Source organism: Triticum aestivum, chromosome 6D, assembly GCF_018294505.1.
Source record: "Triticum aestivum cultivar Chinese Spring chromosome 6D, IWGSC CS RefSeq v2.1, whole genome shotgun sequence".
Lineage (NCBI taxonomy): Eukaryota > Viridiplantae > Streptophyta > Magnoliopsida > Poales > Poaceae > Triticum > Triticum aestivum.
Genome location: NC_057811.1, coordinates 378,818,000 through 378,834,807, shown reverse-complemented (window position 1 = coordinate 378,834,807; position 16,808 = coordinate 378,818,000). Strand labels below are relative to the sequence as shown.

Genomic DNA, 16,808 nt, shown 5'->3' with positions numbered 1-16,808 from the left:
CACTATGCACATCTTCAGGGGGAGTTCTTCTATATCTTGCAATCAAATTCCTCAATATCGGTATTAACACTTCATATGTTTATCCCCGTTGAAAACTTAACCTATATTGTCATCAATCACCAAAAAGGGGGAGATTGTAAGTGCATCTAGTGCCCCTTAGTGATTTTGGTGTATTGAAGACTTATAGGTTAAGGGACTAATGCGTTTGTGAGTGTACATAGGTCTATAAATCTATGAGGAGTTTGATATTTACAGAGAAAGTCGACCCCTAAAAATGAATGTCTTCAACTGGAGACTTTGGCTTTCTGAAGACTTTGAAAGTGAAGAAATTGGTGTGACCCTGAAGACTTGGTATTTATGCGAGGAACATGAAGCGTGAAGACTTTTGTTTTTGTAGTTTCATTTTATCTTTCTTGAGTCATAGGAAACACCGTACTATTAAAGGGGGTCGAGGAAAAACTAAGAAAAAGTTTCCATGTGATGCTCAACTCAAAATTCTACACCTACCAATCCCTTCGAGTGAAGCCATTGGAAATCTCATACAGTTCAGTCAATTTCTTCAGTGACAGAGACGAAGTTCTTCTGGTCTCTGAGGAATTTGTTCTGATTGAGGAGTTAGGAATTTGCCAGTGTGGATTACCTACAAGTGAGGAACATGATAGCCTTGAGGAATTTGAATCTCAAATTTCCGACTGTTGTTGTGCTATGTGCCAGCTGTCCCAAAATATCTTATCCACCTAACGGTCATATCATTGAAGGGCATTTATGTCATATCATGTCGGGCTGCTCCCTAGGCTATAAATAGCCGCCCCCTATAACCACTAGCTGGTTGGCTGCTCCGAGAGAAACTGACACTTGTCATTGAGAGCATCCCATCCTCCGAGGACTTTGAGCGAAAATCATCAAGTGAGGAAAACCCAAACCCAAACACCTACAAACCCAAAGTGATTGAGTATCACTAAAGAGATTGTTCCTGTATTGATCCGACGCTTGTTACCTTTGAAGACTGTGCATCTTCCAGACGGTTAGGCGTGATGGTCTAGAGCATACAAGAGGAAATTGTGGATCGCCGAGTGACCGAGTTTGTGAAGGTTTGGAAGTCACCTGAAGACTTACCATGAGTGATTGGCCGAGGTCTGTGTGACCTTAGATCAAGAAGAATACAGTGAGGACTGTGTGTCCGCAACTGCGTGTCCTCAGGTTTAAATACCTAGCCGCTCCAACCAGATGTACAACTGTCACAGTAGTTGGAACTGGTCTACCAAATCATTGTCTTCATCAAGCTAACTGGTTCTATTTCCTCAACCCTTTCATTTCCTCATTACTGTGTTGTGTACTTGATCGCTTCTGTTTGAAGACTTTGACTGAAGACATTCTCAATTTCCTCGGTTCAATTTCTTCAGTCAGTTCATCTTCAGCCTGCTCATCCTGTGTTTACGCTTTCTGTACTCTGTGTTTGTTTTCATTTCATCAAGATGACTGTGCTTCTGTTCTGTTATGCTTGCATCTGAGTACTTATTCCGCTGCTAGTCGTTCGTGACTTAGGAATTTCCTCACCCTGAAATTCCTCAGTGGCGAATCTGTAAAAATCATCTAGTCACCCCCCCTCTAGTCAACTTGACGCACTTTCAGTGTTGGACAAAAAGTCAAAAAAAGTTGACACGAAAAATTGTTTTCTTGTTCTTTTTGTTCTGCGAGAAGCACGAATTTGCTTCTCATCGCGACACGAATTTGCTTCCATGAGAGGCACGACAGTGCCTCTAGCAAAAAGAAAAAAATGTGTTTTTTCTATGACAAGAGGCATGGATTTACTTCTCGTAGAGGTACGGATTTGCTTTCGTGAGAGGAAAAAAAGAAGACGCTTTTTTTGCTTCCGCAAGAGACAACGATTTACTTCTCGTGGAGGCACGGGTTTGCTTCCGCGAGAGGCACGGCCGTGCCTCTTGCAAAAGAAAAAAAATGCTTTTTCTTTTCTTTCCTACCAGGAGAGACACGGATTTACTTCTGCGAGAGGCACGACTGTGCCTCTCATAAACGAAAGAAACGGTTTTACATTTTATTTTCTTTCGCGGGAGGCACATATTTACTTCTCCTAGACACGGATTTGCTTACGCAAGAGGCACATGACTGTGCCTCTCGCCAAAGGGAAAAACATGTTTTCTCTTTATTTCCTACCACAAGAGGCACAGGTTACTCCTCGTGGAGGCACGGATTTGCTTCCGCGAGGGGTACGACCCTGCCTCTTTGAAAGGGAAAATTGTGTTCCCGATTTGGGTTTTTTTCATGAAAAAAAAACTTTCTCAAAACCTATCAACATGGGATCTAGTTTTGAAGATCTTAACGCGAGGAATCCAACGGTGGAGACGGTTCAAGATTTGAATGCACGGTTTAAGAAAAAACATTTTAAATAAACAAATCTACCAAAAAAGAAAAACTCTCCGACTGTGACAAGTGGCATACATGTAGTATGACATTTGTCGCAATCTGACGAGGTGGGAGTGTATGTCTCGCGTAAAGCGAAATGGTAGCTGCCTCGACCGCAACACCCGCGCGTTTGGCCCGGCCCAGTAGAGCCTTCTCGGCCGTGTGTTTGTCGCTTGTTCTGTCCGGAGTCCAGACTAGTCATTGTGTTTCTTTTGTAATTTTTATGTTGGTTCTTTTTTTTTTGCTTCACCATTTTTCAGGATTTTTTTGTTTGTTCCTTCTTTTGCTTTGGTTTTATTTCTTTCTTTCTTGCGTTTTTATTTTTTTTGTTTTTCACTGCATTCCACTGTTTTGCATCGATTTTTTCCCTTTCCTTTTCCTTTTCTCTACGGTTTTGTTTGTTTCTTTCTGGTTTTCTTGATTTTTTTACCTTTTATCATTAGAGCAAGAGCATATTTTATACATGTTTAACATTTTTAAGTACATGTTTTAGTTCTATCATTGCGTAGATCTTTATATTCCGCATCATTTAGGCCACCATTCTTGGAGCCTTTTGAAGTTTTAGGAGTTGTTGGGCCAGGACTACTTTCACCATAAAACAATAATAAATGTAGCAATGCCTAGTTTCCCTAAAAAAAGCAATGCCTAGAAAAAACGAAGTATTCTTCATTAAATCACTCCCTCTTTCCCTAAAGTAGACAACTTATAAATTCAATTAAAAATCAACTATTACTAAGTTTGACCAAACGAGAAATAATTCATGTAGCCGAAGCCTCTCGAGTAATTATTCAAATGAGAAAAAGCACACTCTCTGGCAACGAAAACAGTAAATCTCAAGTAAAAGCTTGAGTTGCTAACTCTATCAGAACACATGTGTATTTGACATGTGCTTCACATAGCCTCGCCACACTAATGTTCAAAACCACACAGATGGGTCTTTTATTTCGAGTGACACAGCTGGAGCAGGGATGATTTTGAGGGGCTCAGATGGACAGATTATCTTCTCGGCGTGCAGAGCTCTATTCTCTTGCAAAGATGCTTTGGAGGCTGAACTATGCGCTTGCATGAAGGGGCTCTACTATTCTATACAGCGATCAGATTTGCCTATTGCAGTTAAGATGGATTCTTTTGTGGCGGTGTCTATAATCACATGTGATGGTTTTGACCGTTCTGCTTATGTTTTTCTAGTAAAAGGGGATTAGATATCTTCTTAGTCTTCGTCAATCATGTATTACTCATGTCTCGCGGTCGCAAAATAAGGCCAGCGATAGTTTAGCTATTTTTGGTAGAGCTCAAGGAAGAACCATGACTTGGATTGGTTCGGGTCCTCCAGAGGTTTTGGAGCTGGCTGCGATGGATTGTACCGAATTGGTAATTGAGTAATACAAGTTTTGAATCCGCAAAACAAAAAAAACAATGTTTTCGGTTGAAGTATAAATGCATAGCTCACATTTTCTCACCGGGTTGAGCTTTTGGGTGCACTGACAGGTGCGTGCAATTTTACATGTCATCGAAGCCAAAATCTTGAGTTTAAGACCTGACTGGTGTAATTAAATTTAGGCACGAGAGAGCCGCACGAGTGAGAGGAGCGTGGACGTATAAATGTAGCACGTGTAGTAGGTACGAACATAAACAGTGGCATGCTAGAATGGCAGTGAATGATTCGTATACGCGTGGTGGTTCGTCGATCAGTCCGTCACCGTGGAGCCTAGCCTAGTTACCACCCCGTCGGTGTTTCTTCTCGTGCTGAAAGGTTCAGAGTCGACGTCGACGCGATTACGTGACCTCGATTAGGTTTCCCCGCGTATCTATGCTCCATTTCGCAGCGTTGGTTGGGACCTTTGGGACTGTGGTGGATTGATTGGGTAGCAGTTTCCCCTGCGCTGCGGCCCATCTTCACGTGGTTTGCGACTTCTAGAACGTACTTTTGCGCGCCAACTGCAGATATTCCAACGGAGATGGTCGTTGAGCATGCATGGTTTTTCTGTGAAGCGGTTGAACAGTCCGATGGAGCCATAATATATATACGTACATACGTCTTTGCGCTTTCTGCTAGTCAAAGCGTTTTGCCGTTTGGTGCAATTTGAAAGGATCCTTGCATGCATGCACGGAGAACGTAGCAGGTGTACTACTCCCTCCGTTCGAAAATAGATGAGTCATTCATTTTGGAACGGAGGGAGGTACTACTACTCGTGAAACTTAGTGTTGCACGGGAAGAACCCTGGGCTGGACCGTGGAGTCAAACTTCCTCGTCTTATCTTAAGAGAATAAATCCCCCCCCCCCCCCCCCCCCCCACACACACACACACACACACACAGACACACAGAGCGCTTTATCACGGTAAAAGATGGGACACAAGAGTCAGGCGGAGCCCGTGTAACTAATCTTGTTTGTCGCGATCAGGGACGGTCGTTAATAGGTGTCGCTTGCAGGAAGTCTGAAACTGCTCGCTGGACGCATATGCTTGCTCCCTTGTGCTCGTGGAATTGGGATCCCGGACGGAGACGGAGACCGCTCGAGCTCGGTCGCCGGGAGGATCGATCGGCTACTGATCTGATCATCATCACAGAGCCATTTTAAAGGTCACCGAATTACCACGCGCATTGTGACTTACATCATCACTTCACCGCTTGACCCAGCCAGCTTTGGTCGCGGAATAATAATCCCGCTCTCGCCGCCGTATGTGCCTTTCCCCGGTCAAGGCCAGGCCAGTCGCCGCTCCGGGCGCCACCGCGCAAATTCGTATGGAGCCGCGGCGTTTGGCTTTTCCGATACGGACGCGGCCGCCGCATCCGTTTTTCCCGGTCTGAAGCTCCACGGCGAATCGAATCTCCTGGCACTGACAGCGCGCTACAATATCGCGACCTTCTTCTGACCCGGCCGGAGCGACGGATTAATTAAAGCAACGACGACGTACTAGGACGTGCGCGCCCGGCTGCTGCTGACGGTGCTGAGGTGAGCTGTTTCGAACGTACGCAGACAAAAAAATGTAACCTATCATGTCATGTACGTCGATCGCCGCTTTCTCTGATCGGTCCTGGTCGACGGTCCGCTGGCCTAGCCGTCGCTGTGACGCGCCCGGCCGGCCGGCGGCCAGTCACTCGGCTGACCTGGACAACGGGCGACGATGGATGCCGTGCCGCCGGGTACGCACGCACGTACGTCGATCGCCGACGAGGTCAGAGGTTTTGAGCTTTGAACGCGCCACGTACGACTCTCTCTCTCTCGCGCGCGCGCCCTGCGTACGTCTGAGAGATGTCCCGGCCGATTGATTCACTGGGCGACCGTCCGTCGCTATGGGCCAAACGCATAGAGACAACGGCGCGTCGCTCGCACGCACGCATACGTTTCTGGTCGGAGGAAAGCAAGACATGGACCGGCGGCGGAGCGTTGGCCGGATCGTACATATGGAAACGGGGTATATACGGCGCGCTGATCTAGTCGTGGCCGGGCGGTCGCGGCGGTGCACGCCGGCCGGCCGCATGGGGACTGAATTTGAAGCCGTGGCACCATGCTGCACGCCGGTGGTTGGCACGCACGCACGGCGCCAGTAGCTTGCACGGAGTACGTACGAGGCATAGGCACGGCACGTACGCCGCGGCCTTATTCTTTTTCCCATGCACCGGCACACGTCGTGCTCATGGGACGGAACATGCATGGTTCATGGATCATGTATGGTTCTGCACTCATGTTTTGTTGACTGCTCCAAGATACGCGCTGCCCACAGAAGGTTCCGGGCGGATCGATGAGGGTAGGATCCTCACATGCACAACATGATCAGACCTCAGACCGGTGATGAGAGCGCAGACGTACCTGATCGAGGTCAACCGTCATGGGTGCGCCCACCATCCACCTCCCGCCGATACGTACGTTCACCTCCAGGCAGCCGTCGCTCCTACGCAAAGGAGCGCCCGTAACGTGTCGTCCGTTCCGATGCACATGCGGGCCGCGTCATGATCGTAACGTCGACGCGCGCGCCGCAGAGCATGTGTGCATGCCATCATAGCCTCATCAAAAAAGCCCAGGGTGACCTCCATGGCTACGATACGATACGACCGACGACGAGGATTCTTTCTTTACGTGGCCAACTGCGCGGCCACACCTCAGGCGTAGCCGGCCGGCCGGCCAGGACCCAGAAACGCACTCTCAAAAGGTGTCCAAACGATATCATATCATATCAAAGGCCAAAGGGATATGGCTAAGTTCGGTTTTACCGGCTTGCCTTCCGGCCACTCGACTCCATTTCACGACCCTATCACGCACGGGAGACACGAGAGGGAAGGGAAGATGACGCGAAATGTGGCGATCGATCGCGCAGGGTGAGATTCGCGATCCACCACCGGCATGCATGTCGGGCCGGGGCAGGTGGACCCGCCGTGTTGGCCAGCTCCGGTCGAATCGGGAGACGCGGCAGGCAACCGCTGGCTAATCGAGACGTGCGGCCGGCCGGCGATCGGTCGAGCATCGCCCGTCGTCGCCTTTGCATAAAGCAGCGCTCGCACTCGCTCGATCGACGTGGTGCGGACAGCATCCGCATCCGCATCCATCTATCCGTCGTGTGTTTGCCGGGCCGGTTGTTCTGTTTCTTTCGTATCAAATGAACAAAAAACAAAAGCTAGGGACACCTTTGGTAGCCTACATAAGAGCATGTACAGCCGGGTTTAACAAATCCGGTCCCTATACGCCCGCGAGCATGTTCGGCCGTGTTTGTGGACAGCGTCGGACGGCCCCTCATTTGGACAACCGTACATCCACACACCTTAAGTGCGGATTCTTAAATCCATGCAATTCATACACGTCGATCTTATGATACAAATCATCCTAATTCAACCGTTCAAAACAAATACGACAAATCAAATAAATCATACTCCCTTCGATCTTTTTTATTCTGCATATAAATTTTGACCGAAGTCAAAGTCCCTCTACTTTGATCAAACTTATAGAAAAATATATTAAACATTCACAATGCCAAATCAATATTGTTAGATTAATTATGAAAGGTGGTTCGATAGTATATCTATTTGATATTATAGATGTCGATAGTTTTTAGTATAAATTTGGTCAAACATTGCAAAGTTTGACTTGGCACAAGTCTAATATGCGGAGTAAAAAGGACCGGAGCGAGTAGCTCAACAATCCGGACATGCCAAAATGAAGGGCAAGTTATCCTCAAATGATGGAGTGTCGGACCTCTTGCCTTTGTCGTCTTTGGCTTCTTCCTCTTCTTGCTCGGATTGAGATATGACGTTGTCCCAACTTCAAGTGAAGGGCAAGTTGGATCCCCCTGCATTTGGGTCGAATCTTCATTATCATTGATCATGTTCAACATGATAAACTCTTAAATGATCATGGTTTCCAAGCACTGATCATGTCCTAAATGAACTAGCGGTCTATGCAAAACAATGCACATAGCATATGCAAAGTTGAAAAGACAGGAGCAATAAGAACATACCGAATCTTATTGTGTCATTCCGTCGAACAAGTTGTGGGCAGCCCGGGCGCAGTCGGTGCTCGTGCTTGTCCACGCCCAAACGAGCTGCGGAGAGTAACAGACGTCCACTGGTGGCATATGCGTGGGTGGATATAGCGGAAACGACCCGGACTATGCAAAATCCCGCATTTTTTACAGGATGGCCGATTTTGCGGGATCTATCCAGGCGGGAAAGACTCCCTTGTCCGCTAAATCGCTGTTATTAGGGCATCTCCAAGGCGGACCCGCAAATCGCTCGCATCCGTCCGGACCGCGCTGTCCGGACCGCATAAGCCATCAACGCGGGTCTGTACCGTCTGCGGGGCGGTCCGGACGCGTTTTCTCCCGCAAATTAGAGACAAAGTGGGGGAAGGTTTGTGGGAGTACGAACACCCGAAACGTAGGACTCCGACACCCGGCCCACCCAATACCCCCTCCCGGTCCCATTTCCTTTCACTCCGCCCCTTTCCCCTTGCTTTGCATCCGCACCCTCCACCTGCGCCGCCGTCGCCGTACGTCTTCGGCCGCCATAGAGACATTGCCGGACGTCCGCAACCTGCGCCGACGTGCGTGCTCACCTTTACGACATAGTTGTCCACCCTGGAGCCGTTTGTACCCAGGTACACTCCGCCCACTGTCGACGACCTCCATGGCGGACAACATGCCCGACAAGTGTTCGGTCAAATGTCATCGAGCTTATTTTTAAATGCTATGCCTTTTTTAAGTACGAAGGATGGTGAGCTACTCGGCCATGGAGGATGAGTTGTTGTGCGATGTGTGGCTGGCCGTATCCACGGATTTCGTAGGCAGGAGCAGAGGGCCGACCTTCTGGGAGCAAGTGCATGAAAAGTTTCACACGCGAAAGCATATTGCGCCCTACGACATGTACGTCATTCAACCACACAACGTGAGGTCGTTGTCGTATTGCTATCACGTTATACAGATCAGCGTGATCAAGTTTTGCGACGTGATTCGTCAACTCGAGGCAACGTGGCCATTGCACGCAGCAGAGGACGAGATCGTAAGTTTTACTTACTCTTTTCTCAACTTGTTGATTGATTCATTTACTCAATGTTGTCGACGCATTATATGTAGCCCGCACGCGTTGCCGTGGTGTACCACAGGACAGAGAGGCGGTCATTTACATGTACACACTGTTGGGTGAAGCTGAAGGGGCAGTATGTGTGAGATGAAATGATCGGTTCATGAAAAACTTGTTGGACATCTGGTTAATCTCGCAGAATCGAGACATTATTGTATTAGACTCAATTTGCATGCTTTGTTTGGATGATTTGTGCTATTTTTTATCGAAACTTTGATGAATATCGGCCGGTTTGTTTAAATGCGGGTCGAAATGTATGTGGCTATGGTTGAATGGCAGTCCCTCACATCCGTGTTCGTGGACGGATGCGAGGGAAATTTATGTGTTGCTGTTGCAGATGCCCTTATTCCGGATGACCATTTTACAATATCTGCTGGAAAAAAAAAACAATATCTGCTGGAGATGCTCTAAGCCTCTTAAGCAAAGACTCGTACGTATATGAATACTCCTAATTAATTCCCCTGAGCAGGTAGCGGGAGATAAGTTTATCGCCATTCTGTTTCTTTTGTGATCAAGGAACAGAAAACTAGTACTAGAACAAGACTAGGATCGGATCATCCTTTTTGTTGCATGAGAGCAACCGCCGGCTGCTCGCACTGCATGACGCGTACGTACGTCAGTGGTTTGCTAACTGATCGCCCTTACCGAATCAATCATGCACGCAGCATTCACAAGCGTGGCTTCACATGATGATGCGTGATGCATAACATTGGTAATGCATCATGACTCATGCATGAAGTATGATTATTCGAGTCAAGACGACGGTAGACTGCTCTCTCCACTTATGATTCCTTTGTTCGGGTAATCTTTGTCTATAAAACTCCTGAAACGAGGTGTGGTGTCAAGTTTCTACATGTACACACGCAAATTACTACTTAGGACGGAATAAGAGGTAGTGTATTTGTCAAGCTGGGTCTTTAGTTAAGCCGAACGAATGCTTATCCCTCCAAATGTGGGCGAAGAGAATGACATTCTTGCGTCGCGTGCTTCCGCTGGAAGCAAGTGATTACTAAGTACCTTAAGCAAAGACTCGCTTCCTGTACGCAGTAGTAGTAGTAGTATGAATACTCCCAAGCTCTCCGGTGGGATAAGTTGATCGTTTCGGCAGCATCCAACAGAAGCCGAATCTTCCCCCAACCACTAATGACCAATCAATTTTTTTATAAGTTTCAACGCGGGCCTAACAAAGCCCCTGAAAATCATCAGCAGGCGGCGGCGTGCAGCTCGCATGGCATGGCCCTGCCTTTTCGCCCGCCCCTGCTGCCGCGTGCGGTCCGCGGGGCCGCGTCCGTCCCCGGGCTGGTGCACCGCCATGGCACGTACGTGTCCACGCGCGCGGTCTCGTGGGAAGGTGGTGGCCGTGCGCGCGGTCATCCCAAATCTTTGTGCGCGTCTCTACTCGCTGCCCTACCGAGCCGATGGAGATGGACAGGGCAGCCATCGGGGGGGGGGGGGGGGGGGGGGGCGGGCCCCGAAAACCGCTATGGCGGAGACGGCGACCGGGAATGGAAAAGCAGGGGCAGCGCGCGGGTCATGGTGGAAAAAATTGACACGAGCCCGAGCACGAGACCGAGGGAGAGGAGGAATATTATACTGCCTGGCGCGCGCGCTATGGGTGCGTGCAGGTGGTGGTGGTGGTGGTGTGCCTGTCTCTCCCATCATTTCCACGATTCCTTTCTCCCTCTCTCTATCTGTCTCGCTGCCCCCTTCTCCCCTCCTCCCCCCCCACCCCACCCCACCCCGCGCCGCCTTTATCCGTCTCCCTCTCCTCTATACACTAGACCAGAGTAGGAGACTGGTCGACCCAGGGAGGGAGAGAGAGCAGGCACCTCCGTACTCCATTAGCCCCCACACCCTTCCTCGAACCCACCCCCTTTGCGGCATCGAAATCCAAGGACCCATCCACCCTTCTTCCATGGCTCGGTGAGCCGCCAGCAGAGCAGAGGGTTGCCGTTCTTGCGCTGCGGAGGTTGGTTCGATTCGATCCCTCCCCTGCCCCCGCTCCACGAGCCTCTGCCGCTCTTGCTCTTGTTGTTGCGGCTTCGCGAGGGAGGACGTCCGGTTGATTCCTTCCGTCCGCCTTTGTGGTTGCAGGAGGCAGCAGGGTTCCTTCCTTCTATCAATCCCCTCTGTTCCCCTGTCGAGGGGCAACAGCAGCAACGAGGAGGAGGAGGAGGAGAAGGTTCTTTGCCTTCTCTGCGCGCAGCTTGGTTCGTTCCTCCCGACTCCCGCGCCAGCAGGTTGGTTTCCTCGCCTCCCTTCCAACCCGATTCCGTTCCATCTGGTTATGCCCCTATGCTGTTGCTGCTTGATTGGAGCCTCCTGTGTGCATCCTCTCTTGTTAATGATCCCGAGGGGTTTGGTACCATTTCCATGGGCAATAATCACTTTTGGATCGAGTTAGTAATCGTCGGCTGGTCCTGTCCTGCTCTTCCCTCCCCGGGAACACAACACTCGATCTTTTTTATCAGTTTCTTTTTGTTTGCACCGTTTAGGTCCACTCCTTTTTACCCGAAGGGGCTAATTTTTTATGCTCCTTTGTACCCTTCCACTGCTTTCCACTTTGTACTAATGGCCAGGGATGTTGTGCTTGATGCCTCATGCGGGTTTGATTGATACTTGATACAATACTACACCAACTGATCAATGGATTTTTGCAAAACTCCATTCTCCTTTCCTCTGTGCCTATGCTTCTTGAATCAAGCTTAGCAGTTGCAAAAAGTATGTTTGCTTAGCTGATACGACTGGTAGTTTGTCATGTACCCACCCATTGGCACCCTTTGAAACTCAGACTATGTCTCGTTTCTTTATTCCTGCTCTTATCCGTGATTTGATTTCTTCAACCATTTGTATAAGGCGGAGGAATGAAATGGTCTACTGGCCTATAATCAACTCGGTTCATTCTTATTTTATTACATGGTTGTTGAAACAACAAAGAGACCGGCTGCGGACCAATCTGTTGACTTTCAATAATGGTGGTGGTTCAACCCGTATTTTGACCAATCAGTTGACTTTTTTTATTGGCTAAGCTGGGTCACTGGGAGTTGGGCTAGGGCCATATCCTCTCTGTTACTGATGACATGTCTTGGTTTCTTGACGATTAATCATTGTTCGTAGATGCGATCTAGTTATGCAGTTGGTCCTGTAAGTGTAAGGGGAGTTTGCTTTGATAGTTTTGACCATAGCACGCGTACCCGGCATAGTTATGAAAATGGATAGCTACTATAAAGTTGTTGTGATAAACAGTTAATAAATTGTCTAATTCTGATAAGGACAAAGTATTCAGAAAAAATGCATGGTGAAAAATGTTCCCTTGATGCAACAATCCACCAGCATACCATATAAATTTGACATGTGCGTTGACTGGACTATTGTTTCGTTTGACAGCTTTGGTAAAATTGCATACATCACAAGCACATGTTGAATTTTATTTTATCTTAACAACTTGTCATTCTTCAGTGTCATGATATGGTTGGATTTCCATGACTTAATTCACAGCATTTTCCTGACATTATTATCTTCTGTGTTGGACAGTTCAAGGCCCTTCAGATTAAGATTGGTGCGCCGCTCTTTGTCGATGGCGAACACGGGTTTATCACGGCGTAACTCTTGTCCAAAGGTAGAATACTGAATTACCTCTCCATTTTTGCAACCATTCTACTTTTTATTCAGGCATGGGCATTTGGTTATATGCATTTATTATGCAAGATGAAACCCTCTCGCGTATGGCGGGGACATCATGCTGTTTTTTATGTCATAGAAGTCATGTGAGGGTGGCATTCATTGTTTTTTCAGTTTCATCTTCGTGTACCTAATTTCTGTTTATGCATTTATATGAATTGTTTTGCTTTTTTTAGGTTCACAGCTCATTGTGCAGTGAGCTGACTATGATGCTAGATAAAATCTCCTCTATTCTTCCATCAATTGAGGCAGCTCGGCCGGGATGTAGAGCAGGAATACAGGAATTGTGCAACTTATACCATATAGTTGAGAAAGGAAGACTCATAACTCAGCACTGCATCGAATGTAGTAAACTCTACTTGGTATGTTATTCCTGTGTTGATGGGAAACTCAAGATTCTAACATCCTAAATTTATTATTGATTCTTGGACCCTTTGTTGTGATTATTTGGTGCTTTTGGAAGGATTGTTTGATGATTTTGGATATTTCTGTTTCAGGCAATTACTGGAGAGGCGATTTTATCACGGTGTGAAAGGGTCAGAGACGCACTTAAACGGAGTCTCTTCCTGATTCAGAATATGGTCCCAACAGTATTAGCTAATCAGGTTAGTTGATTTATTATGATGTTTTACTCTTTTATTTTGTCATCAACTCAACTTATGCTAGGATAAATATAGCATAGTCCCTCCCAGTGTTGCTTATCATGCAATTTCAGGCGTTCTTATGGTAGCATCTTCACTATTATTTTTGCTTTGATTGATTGGTTGTGGGAAATGTATAGGATTAGTGGATATCCGTAGTCCCTATTGGTATTGCTTATCACAATTTCAGGCACTCTTATGACAGCATCTTCACTGTATTTTTGCTTTGATTGATTGTGTATACTTCGCTTGTAACACAGATTGCTGAGGTCCACAATGATCTCCGAGATGTAAAATTTTCTGTTGATCCACTGGAACAAGAGGCTGGCAAATCAATTTTAGAGATGCTTCGGCAATCTGATGCAACTGAAGAACTTATACTTCAGACATTCATGCAGGCAGCTTCAAAGTTAAACCTGACATCTCCTAAAGCTATCTTAATTGAAAGAAGAGCGATCAGGAAACTGCTCGATAAGATTACTGGTACTGATGCAAAAAAGGAGCAGGTTCTTAAGTTTCTCCTACATCTTGTTACAAAGTATGGAAAGAACGTCAAACCAGACACTGGTGAGCGGAATGAAAATTTACAATCTGAAAGCAAGTCTTTGAGTCCAAGCTTAAGTCTTGCAAGCGATGCCAGTACTCCTGAAAAGTGCGACAAGCCAACATACTTCCAGGGATATGAATATCAGAGTAGTATGTCCGGAGAAACCACACCACCTACAGAGTTCTGTTGCCCAATATCAACAAAGCTAATGCATGATCCTGTGATAATAACATCTGGACAGACTTACGAAAGAGAATATATTGAGAAATGGTTCAGTGAGGGATACAACACTTGTCCCAAGACACAGAAAAAGCTAGAAAACTTTGCGATGATTCCAAATACTTGCATGAGGGATCTCATTTGCAATTGGTGCAGAGAGCATGGTTTCACAATCTCAGATTTCCTTCCAAGCAAAGATTCCTACAGTTATTTGCCAGAGCAATTGCATGGTCACTCTATGTCAAGTTTGCACAATGTTTCAGTGCCTCTAATTGCTGGGAATGGCAGGAATTTTGTGATTGACCACAGCAGTTCATCTGTCGCGTTTTCTGATGCCAGTTATGTCTCAGATTCCTCCCATGTGAAAGATATGGAGGAGCCGAAGGATAGTTTTTCTCAGTTCTCTTGGAGTGCAGACTATCAGAAGCATCTGTCATTCCACAACTTCAACCAGGGCATGTTCCTGAGGTTCTTCTGCGAGCTGTCCAAGCTCCCATTAGAAATACAAGGAAGCTCCATTAAAGATCTGAAGAACATTCTTCACGATGACGATGATGTTTCCTGGGCTATGGCGTCCCATGGATTTGTAGAAGCATTCCTCGAATTCTTGAGAAATGACGACAGCAGCTACAGTATGAAAGCTCAACAAGCTGGATTACATTTTTTTCTTAATTTCCTTTCCAACAGCAGGTAAGAGAATCAATCTTCTCTGACTAATCCACATCACCCTTTCATTAATTTAGATTGGGGTTCAGGCAGTACTACATTTATCTATCTATTCTACGAGTTTTGTGCGTATCTCAGGCCTCGTGATAGCATTCTCAAAGACACTATTGTTTGAGTTGCAGGGCTAAGATTCCATCCATGGATGAAGAAGCATTCCGTCTTATAACGTCCTTCCTCAGTTCGGAGCTAAAAACTGAAGCTTTGTTGGTATTCCATGAACTGATTCGACACCTGAGTCATCAGCAATCCCGTCAGATGGCCTCTGTTGTCACTCCTCCTGTTTTGGCTATATTGGCACCTGAAGATATCGAGGGCCTTGAGCTTCCCTTGAAGATTATCTGTGACCTTTCATCCGATGCTGATGTGAAGTCAGAGCTGATTTCACTGGGAATAATCTCAAAGCTGGTTCCCATTTTGACAGAAGGAAGCTTCGTCGAGTGCTGTTTGGAGATTTTGCGGAACTTGTGCGACGAGGAAGAAGCCATGGTGCTTATTACCAGAACAGACCGATGCCTTGGTGCCATTGCAGAGTATCTGGACACAGGAAGCCCTAAAGAACGAGAACTTGCGGTGATAATCCTTCTGGCAATATGTTCCCGTAGCGTGGAGGATTGCTCCCAGGTGATGAAGGAGGGCGTAATCCCTGCCCTCGTGGACCTGTCGGTGAACGGGATCGATGAAGCGAAGAGCTGCTCGTTCAAGCTACTGAATCTTCTGAGGGATATGAGGCAAAGCGAGCTCAACAACTCGTGTTCCCAAGAAGTGGCGGCCGCTGCCGACGTGATAGAGGATCCTCCCACCGAGAGCTCGATTCACAGGCGGCCAGCGTCGAAGTCATCTGGTTTTTTCCAGAGGAAGCTCAACATTTTCTCGAAACCTCGGTCCCTGACGCTGTTCTGAGGACCGAGGTTGTAGGCCTTGTACATGTTAGCAGTATACAACACTAACCGTTCTTTTTTTGGTTCTTGGCATGGATAGATGGTAGCAGTTGTGTTGCCCAAAGGAAATGCTTGGTGAGATGTTCTTTATCATCCTCGAGTCTTTCAGTATATATATATTGGTTAACAGATTTGTGAGTCTTGCTGATTGTAGATGTGTGTATAAGAAGTAAAAACAGCCGGTATAGTTTCATCCATGTCTTGTGTGGCAAAAAGTTTGCCTCTCTATGTGTAGTGTGTACCCTACTGTTCCACAGTAGCTGGAAAGCCCCAAATGAATGAAGATTTTACTCATCTTATCTCAACAAACCAGGGCAAGTGGCTCATCCTATTATTGCAAGAAAAGAGTTCCCTCCTATGCCTTGGGATAGGATTAGTAATTCTAAGTGGAACTTTATCAATAACTCTGAAACGATCCGGCCCCTGCGTCGCTCCGCAGAGCGACACGGGCGGCTCCCAACCCTAGCCGCCGCCGGCCCTTCCCCTCCTCCCCATCTCCCTCGTCGCCTACGGAGGGGGCCGCCGGCTCGCCGCGTAGCCGCTGGTGAAGAGGGCGGCGAGGATCTACCCTATTCGCTTCTGCTGGTGAAGATAGGTCGGGCTCCGAGGCGGTGGCTTCAACGATGAGGGCGGCGTCCTTCTTGCGGCGGGAGGCGCCCGCAGGGCGGCTGGCTGTGGCCCTTGGCTGCGTGGGCAGCGAGGGCACAGAGGAGGTGGTCACGGCGTGGGGATACCCCTTCTTCCCCATGGCCAGATCCGAAGACGGCTACCTGATGCTTGCTGCCCATTCCACCGGCTGGTTCGATCCCCCACGAGTTCCTCTTCATGGGACCTGGCGATTAGCGTGGTGGGAGTTGGACTGGGAGCTCTGTACAGGGAAAACCCTTGGTCAGCGGCGGCGGACACGACATCGGTGGTGCCACGGGCGCCGGATCCCCAGTGACGGAGCCATGAATTAAAGATTAGGGGGGCGAAATGACACAAACTTTTGATTACATGGCCAAACTACACTAATGCATGTATTTTCTTCTAAATTGTACATTGTTCATCTTCAATTGG

The 16,808-nt window shown here is 47.6% G+C and overlaps 1 protein-coding gene across 1 annotated transcript; it reads left to right on the top strand.

Moving 5' to 3' along the window:
* The first annotated feature begins 10,710 nt into the window (after positions 1 to 10,710).
* LOC123145222 (U-box domain-containing protein 5) lies at positions 10,711 to 15,946 on the top strand. The gene is made up of 7 exons (XM_044564596.1): positions 10,711 to 10,966; positions 11,092 to 11,237; positions 12,532 to 12,616; positions 12,855 to 13,040; positions 13,176 to 13,283; positions 13,580 to 14,775; positions 14,934 to 15,946. The coding sequence occupies exons 3-7, from the start codon at positions 12,575 to 12,577 to the stop codon at positions 15,709 to 15,711; spliced, it is 2,310 nt and encodes a 769-aa protein (XP_044420531.1). The 5' UTR covers positions 10,711 to 10,966; positions 11,092 to 11,237; positions 12,532 to 12,574; the 3' UTR covers positions 15,712 to 15,946.
* The last annotated feature ends 862 nt before the right edge of the window (positions 15,947 to 16,808 follow it).